We start from the raw sequence: 8532 nt of genomic DNA, 5'->3' as shown, positions 1-8532 counted from the left end.
GACATCAGACTCATCAGAACTTCTATTGAATTTTGTAACGAGTTTCTGATGTGTTTCTGATCAAAATTGGCCACCGCGTTTCTGATGGGTTCCTGATGAGTACTTTTCTTGCGAGTTTCTAATGTGTTTCCTTGGAATTACCATGGAGAGTCTGATTGGTTCCTGGTGTGTGTTCTTAGAGTTTCTGATGTGTTTCTTGGGTGTTCCTGATTCAAACCCATAAGCTTGTTGGGTGTAGTCAATATTTCCATTATTGGCCCAGATAGACCTCGGTATGTGCATGTAAACCAAAAATGAGTATCACCAAAAGGACTGAATAAATCAATGCTTATACCGGCCCACAGTAATACTCGGGGATCAAGAATGATGTTTGGAACACTATTTTATTTCTCTCGACACCATAGATGAGAGGCTATTTTTTATCTGTATCACAGTTGTGTCGAACTTCCCGGAGACATAACCTGCAAAATAAAAGATACGTCACTAATCATTGCATAAATGCAGGTCACTAAATGGTTGATGTCGAGGTTACACAGTGCAATGTCAGGTATTGAGAGTATGATTGCTTAGAAGAGGTACAGAAATTACACATGTACAATTTTACAGACAGTAGTCTTATTTCCATGCACATGGAATGGTCAGGAAAACGAGTGCCCATGACAATACCTCGAGAGAGTTTTTGTAATTTTATAAATAAAAAATGGCAGGCGTGAAATCGACTTAACAGTCTGATTTTCTCCAATGCTTTTACGCGGAGAATATTTGCTCTAGAATATCAACTCTGCCACCATCGTTTGCAACAGTATCACAGTACCACATCTCCAAATATTAAGAACAAAAATAGGGGAGGGTCATGTGACTGATTTGTCTAATCTGACGTGAAAGCGGTCAATAATGAAATTTTTCATTTTTATGTATTCTCTTGTTTATCTTGCACTCCTTCGAAAGCAAATATTAGGGCACCCCACTGTAGAACATATATTGTGCTTTCCACCTGGCTCATCGCAAAACCAGTTATATTGTTCTGATAGTAGCAACTTTCAATAAGGAAACTCATTTCAGGTGGCTTCTATGCAGGAAGTGGTGTACAATGAATTTTAACTATCAAGTGTGTACATATACCAATGATTGCACTGACCCGCACTGGGTCAAGTGCCTCCTTAGTAGGCCCGTCCGTATTTGCATAGAGCCCTTTCCGAACAGGGACTTCCCTCGGAGCTCATCTTCTGAAAACACATTCTTCAGCAGACTTCTCGCAAACTTGGTGGGTGCTCCCCGGCAATGGGAGCGCAGCCGGTCCAGGACCACTTTCTCTACCATGACACTACTGCTTATGTTCACCTGCAGAGGCAATAAAAAACAACAATAACAATGGCTCACAAACATATTGGATTTGAAAAGCACAGATAAGGGAGTAGGGAGGGAAAGTTGTCGATGAAAGCATTGACATAGCCTCAAAAAACTTCCCAATTAAAGCACATCCCATCAGTTATCATGGGAATATAGACACTGTCCTGTTGTCCACCAGGTAATAATCTGGTGGGCTGTTGCACCATTGTGCAGTCTGTGAAACCCCCCTTCAACGGACACTAAAAGGCCATAAAAGCACTATCTGATGATCCACCTGTGCTCTGCATAGTTGGTGCCCGGTGTTGGTCCTGATCGTTCAAAGTTTTGTTGTTTTTATTGATTTTTATGTAAGGCCTTATGCTCTTGAATACTTTATCTCCACTCTATTATCAACTACCAGTTTTACGACTACAATTAGCAGTTTTTGCATGCAGTGACCAGTGAAGAGAGAAATGAAATGACGCTAAACATTATAAAAACCACTAAAACGACCACAGTGCTGTTGCTGCGTTGTCCCTTAGTCTTTTTTTAGTACCCTCACACAGAGGTTTTCCATAATTTTTAGTAGCATGCACCAGTGCGCCCAAGTTTTAATCATGCTGAAATGACACTGTCAAGCCCGTGAACAAACACTACGGACTAGTGAATGCTTTATTTTCATTTACCATTTTGCATGCAGCAATCACCATACCTTCCAATGTCCTGAGGTTGCAGGTTCACAGTATCGTAAAACACAAACAGAAAACAATGGTGTTAGATGTCGCACGCAGCTTCACTTCCGCTTTGTATCCCTAACGCTTACACGGCATGCCAATGTGAATAATTCTCCTGTGAGACAAAGCCACAGGAGCAAATGCAGGTTGATGACATTCTCTCAATCATATGTCATAACACTATGTGTGTTTTCTCCAGAAGCGTGATATGTACCACAACTCTCTAGTGAGCAGTCCAGCAAGTTTGCATCCGGAACTGTTGGTAACAGCAAAAACTGTACTGGAGCTGAGCAAACAAAAACAATACCAACAGAAGTCAGAAAAAAAATAATAAAAATAACCTTTTTGGCCTCTGGAGTTGCGCCTTGCTTTGATGATTCAAGCCTGCGGGTTATTTTTCTTAACTGCTGCACCATTTGATAGGAGTCTGGGGATGTATGAAAGTATGAACATATGAAGACGCGTCACACTTGACATGTTTTGATGTAGCTAATGAATCACCCTGTACATGTTAACATCAAAAAGCTATTTATCACAAGAAAACAGATAAAGTTGCTCAACCTACGATCTACTGCCTTGATGAAAATAACCTCTGGCTGCACGCATGGCAAAACCACTAAAGACTGCTAATACAAACTCTGACATACCGTAGTTGTTCTCCGCCACTTTCAGTCGCTCCTCCAGTGTGTCCACATAGGCTTGGAGCTCCTGTAGCCTTTGTTTTGATTTGCCGTTACATTCAGGCAATCTTTCACGCTGGGAGCACGTAACCTGTACATACGGTGTAAGTCACGTTATGTCAATTTTGCTACGAACAGGTAATGACAAACCGAAGACTCACCTTCTGAATCTTCGATGGCAGCTCTACCGACTTGTCGTTTTCAGCCCGTTTGCCAAGCCTTGTCCGCAGTCGCTCCATCACTTTATCTGGGCCTACGATTATGTTATCGTAAATTACACGTTCATTATGCGTTCACACTCACGCGAACTATTCTGACGACACTTACCGCAGTCTAACAGTTCAGACATAGCCGGTGGTTCACCATCCTTCCACTTCACACTCACGTGTGTGCCACGCAGGTTGTCAATTGCGCCTTCCTCTTACATGAGGCGGAAGCCAAGTGGGACGTCGGTAAGAGAGTGTATGCTGTACACATCCCATGCATCCACTGTCAACCATTTCACGTGGTCATATGGCTATGGCTACGGTAGATCTCAAAGCGAAAATTGAGGCTGTGAGAAGCAGTCGCCGTTGATTCAGACATCGAAAGATTGATTCCGAATATATATTTTTTACAATAATATGTGTAATTGACCGACGCGTAGATTTTACGGATTTCGACGCAAAGACAATAGTTAAAGTCAGTGGGCGCCCATAAACTTCTGAATAGTTAGCCAGAGCACGTAGCCAAGTCGTAGCCGCAGCATCAAACAGTGCAGCCGCGCAAGCTCTGGAAGTTCTGCCTTAATAATTATCTCGGGTATGTCTAAGGTGAAAAGCTACAAGCGGTATCTCTATGATGCGTCATGTGACATTCCCGTTCGCACGAAACACAGACTGAAAGCTTCCGAAATAGCACGTCATGCTCTTTCAGCGACAGCGAATATCTGTGACGCTGATAGCAGTGCATATGATTCGGACAGTGAACAAGATACGCCTCGTCTGGCTATCCACAGTGGTGAAACCTCAACTGTGTGCGATGCCGCGGTGGGTGGTGGGCTCACAACTTTAACGAATGTGATGTATCCTCCTCGGATTACAAGGACACCAACGCAGTGGAGGAAAATTCAAGTGACAACTTTACGTTGAGTGATCACGACGACAGCGGCACTTCTGAGTCTGCAGAGGTTTTGGAGCCGAGAAACGAACTGGTAAGTTTCGCTCGTTGCTCAGCACCATATCGTAGTGGGACATGGTTCTTCCAAACGTAGTGTCTGCACTGAACAAAATACTGTGGTACTGAGGTTCCGTCCATGAACACGAACCGCCACCACTGGGTTCGAATCCCGATGACCTTTTCTTTTTCGTATATACGTGCCCAACTTTTAATTGATGGGATGCTTACACCATTTAGTTGGGAATTAATTACCTATTGTGACCACAGAACTTTTTTTTTCACTCATGATTATAACCTTTTCCGGAGGAGCCACTCTACCCAGGATCGAAACTGTCGAAAGCCCAGGGCTTGGTTATGGTGATGGCACATAGTCTAAGACACCATTCGTCTAAGGAGGCAACATAGAGCCTGCTCCAAGTGCTCGATGCCCACATGCCTCAAGAAGCTACGTTTCCGAAGACAAAGTTTTTGTTCTTCAAGAGCTTTTCGTCTTTGTCTGAATGCAAGAGGACAACCCACGTGTGCTGCCCAGAATGCTCGGAGTACTTGACCACAGAACCATCTACAACTGAGTGTGTTCAGCGTCCTCAATGTGCTTCAACAAACAACGTGGCCAAGCTTTTGGAATCTGGCTCTTTCTTTTTCACCCTTGACATTGACACCCAAATCAAGCAGCTGCTGTTAAGCGGCAAGCTTTCACATAACCGTGCTAATTGCTCCTACGACGTCAGCGATATAGACCTGTTGCAATGGGCCAGGTGGCGCAAGTGAGCAGCAACATCAGCGCCCCAAATTATGCAACACTCCCTAGTTGAGCAGACGACGTGCCACTTTCAAATACACGGTCCCGAGTTATTCGCAGTTTTCAAGAAGCACCGCTTTTTCTGTGGATTTCCTACAGGTTTTGTAGCTTTCCTTGGCACCATACCGTTGGAAACACCATGCAAAACCCGCTGATGGAACTCCTTACTGTTTGGATCCGTGGCCGCTTGGGCCAGAAATGGCGCTGTGCAAACTTCAGTGCAACAGCCCTATAACGCAAAGTGCAGCATACAACAGGATGCCAATGACGGATGACGATATATCAGTGACGTGGAACACAGATGGGGTTCCTCTGTATGAATGATCAGGACAGAGTGTGTGGCCTTTGCTGCTGCAGGTTAATGAACTCCCTTATATAGAAAGGGTTCAGAAATTACTGCTTTTTGGATTGTGGTTTGGCACGAAAAAGCCAAACATGAACAGCTTTCTGAAGCCATTTGCACAGGCAATGAACCGTCTGTCTTCAGAAGGTGTCACTTGGACAACACAGAGTGGATTGAACAAAACATGCCGTGTCTATGCAGGGCCATGTACCGTGGACACTGTTGCACGATGCATGATCATGAACATGGTGCAGTTCAATGGATCACATGGCTGTGCATGGTGTGAGCACAGTGGCGAAGTGGTGAACAAAGGCAAGGGGCATACCCGTGTCTACGGTACGCAGAAGCCTGCAGCAAGGGCAAGGACACATGAACGCTTCATGAAAAATGGACAACGAGCACAGAAGAGGGGAGAGCCTCATCTGGGCATAAAGGGCCCCAGTGTCCTTTTCTTCATGAGAATTTTCAATTTCTGCACTTCATTTGTAGTAGATTACATGCACGCTGTGTGCAATGGCTCAGTTAGGACGACAACATTCATGTGGTTTGCTCATAAAAGACGTCATGCATACAACATCGGGCGTCACATTCCAGAGATTAATGAGAGGTTACGTCAGTCCACTCCAGTCTGGGAGATGAGTAGGCTCCCCAGGCCACTTTCAGAGATGAAATTTTGGAAGGCCTCAGAGTCGCGCGACTGGTTCCTCTATTTTTCACCAGTTGTTTTGAAGGAATATCTACCAAGGACATACTACAACAACTGGGCCAAGTTTGTGCACATAATGCATTTTTGCTTGCAGTCATGTGTCCCGATAGACAGAATTTGAGATATAAAGAAAGCCATGGAGGAATTTCTAGAAGAGTATCAACATCTGTATGGCATTCACAGCATGACGTACAATGCTCACATCCTCCTCCAGATGGTTGATCATGTAAAAGAATGGGGACCTCTGTGGGGTTTTTCAACTTTCCCATTTAAATCTGTTAATGGGAAGCTTGTCTGATTTGTAGATGGAACAAGGTATGCTCACACGCAGATCGTGGAGAAGTTCTGCATCTTACAGAGCCTTCCGCAGATTTTGTCCATGACCTCTCATTGGCAAAATGAGAAACTCAGGCTTTTAGTTAGGTCCCTGCTGAAAGGGTATAACCTGAGGAAGGCGACATCAATGCATGGTAGCATAATCCTCCTTGGAAAGGGGAGACAAGTAGAAGGTAGCCTGGAATACAAAAAAGTGACAGTTGGGACATTCACATACTGTATCGCTGCAATGGACAAAACATGGAGGAAAAATTCATTTGTCTTGACCAGTGGAGACGTGTTCGGAAGAATCACAGACATTTTTACAACGTGTGCTGAGCGGTCTTGCACCAGGAACGACCATGTACAGTTCAGAACTAAGAAGTACAATGTTATGGATATAGCCTTGCCTTGCATGACTGGTTTCCCCTCTCTTCGTTTTACCAGTGTTCAGGACACAAATGAGTATGACATTGTGAGTGCATTGGAAGTAACCAAATGTATTGCGCTGTATTGTTCAGGAAGAACAGTGTTGTCTGCGATTCATGAGAAGTACGCGTTGGAGTCAACCTAGTAACAGGTTGGGACAAAAGTTTACGGAACACGCGAGCGGCGTATTTTTTTCTCGGGACGCCACCCTAGCGGCGGTCGGAAGCGGGAGAGCTCACTCCTTCGAAGGGGTGGCGGTAGGCCGCCGTGCTGGAAGCGACGTAGTGCGGCAGTTTTGGCATTGACTGTGTTGGGAAAATTGAGTGCTATTCATCTGTCTCACAAGGAAGCATGTTGCAGATGCTAGGGAGCTCTCTGCTGTAGATATGATAAGAAGGATAGATAATGCAGGGTGATTTTCAGTTCACAATCAGCTTTTATTGCAATATAAAAAGAAAAAGTCGGGCGCACTTGCCGAACAGAAAAAAAAAAAAAGAAGAAGAGTGAAAGGAAAACGGCAAAGCCAGGGCTACCCTTTTACTAAAGGAGTAGTATTTTGCGCTTCCTACCGCAATGATAGCAGCCATCCGTCGTGGCAGCGACTCATATAAGCGATGAATGGGGCCGATATCGCTCTGAAGATCTGTCCATTCGGCTAATACCATTTCCCACATTGAGTCATCTCTGCGGATTGGCCTCTGCTGACTCATCATACGGCACTTGAGGATACCCCAGATGTTTCGTTATATTTAAATCAAGGCTTGTGGAGACGAGACGAGCTGTGGGAAGCAAAGTGGTCTTGGGTACCCTGGACCTGTGGATAGAGCAGAGTTGAACCGCCCGTCTGGGCGCATGAGTGGTCCGAGTCGCTGATAGCTCGGGCAACCCCACACAGTCAGGTTTGGCGCCTGGACACTGGATAGCACGCGTTGCATGTACTGGGGCATGAACCTTTGCGACAAAATAGTCAGTATTACAAAAACAGGCAAAGTTATCTATAAGAGTAAATACCCTTGCAGTGTATACCTGGTAGCTCAGGCAACCCCGTACATAGTAACGCCTCTTCAATGGGTCAGCACTCCACTAGTGAGACAAGTGCCGCGAACTTGGATTATGTTGTTCTTTTATAAAATTCCAAGATAGAGGATGAGAAGGTTTTAGGGAGAGCCCATTAACTAAAATGGGTGAGGTATCTTGTCTTCAATAGTAATCTCTAGTCTGCAGCGTAGTACAGCATATTGATTATCACATACCGACGTAACCTCAAGAAATTGTTGTCCGCGTCTCAGATTCAAATTATTATCATGTGATACCTGTGAAAAGCTTAAAAGATGAAACAGAGCCGGTCCCAGGCATATTTCAAAATGAGTCAAAGGGAAAGTATCAGAAGGATCAGCATCGAAAAGAGACGGGAGATTATCGGAGTCTCCCAGGCTGGAGTGTCCCAGCGCGCCATTGCTCAGAGAATCGGCTGTTGTCTATCTTCGGTCAACCGCATCGTTCAAGCATACAGAGACGAAAATCGAATTGAAGATGCACCCCGAAGCGGTAGGCCATCATCGACCACGCCCGAAGATGACAGAGCCATTATAGGAGCCACCTGCGCGGATCCTTTTTCGACGGTGGTGGATATAAAGCGGGAGCTCAGCCTGAGCGTGTCTGCAAAGACTCTAAGGCGACGACTCAAGTTTCTGGGTCTGGAGTCTGGCGTCGCCGTGCAGAAGCCGCTGCTCACTCTGGATCACACGGCAGCTAGATTACAGTTCGCCATTCGACACCAGCACTGGGACGTTGCAGAATGAGGAAATGTCGTCTTTAGTGACGAAGCGGCGTTCAGCACTCGATGGTCACAAACAAGACGGGTGTGGCAGCCCCCGAAGTCCAGGTATATAATCTTTCTCTCCTCTCATAGAGAACTTAGCCCCTTTTTGTAACACTGTCTATTTTGTCACAAAGGTACATGCCCCAGTACGTGTACCGGGTACTATGAAGTGGCCGCCAGACCGTTACCGTATGGGGCTGCCTGTCCTACCAGG

At 45.3% G+C, this 8532-nt stretch overlaps 1 protein-coding gene and 1 long non-coding RNA gene across 2 annotated transcripts; one reads left to right on the top strand and one right to left on the bottom strand.

Moving 5' to 3' along the window:
* Positions 1–429: 429 nt before the first annotated feature.
* LOC135401308 (uncharacterized) lies at positions 430–2768 on the bottom strand. Its single transcript, XR_010424779.1, has 3 exons — positions 2711–2768; positions 1139–1341; positions 430–461 (listed from the first exon to the last, which is right to left on the bottom strand). It is a non-coding gene; the product is annotated as an uncharacterized LOC135401308 (long non-coding RNA).
* A 5059-nt stretch (positions 2769–7827) lies between these two features.
* Positions 7828–8298, top strand: LOC135377469 (uncharacterized). Its single transcript, XM_064609891.1, has one exon. The coding sequence runs from the start codon at positions 7828–7830 to the stop codon at positions 8296–8298; it is 471 nt and encodes a 156-aa protein (XP_064465961.1).
* The last annotated feature ends 234 nt before the right edge of the window (positions 8299–8532 follow it).

Source organism: Ornithodoros turicata, chromosome 1 (assembly GCF_037126465.1).
Source record: "Ornithodoros turicata isolate Travis chromosome 1, ASM3712646v1, whole genome shotgun sequence".
NCBI classification, from domain to species: domain Eukaryota; kingdom Metazoa; phylum Arthropoda; class Arachnida; order Ixodida; family Argasidae; genus Ornithodoros; species Ornithodoros turicata.
The sequence above is the reverse complement of the archived record's forward strand: the minus strand, read 5'-3'. Positions and strand labels throughout refer to the sequence as shown.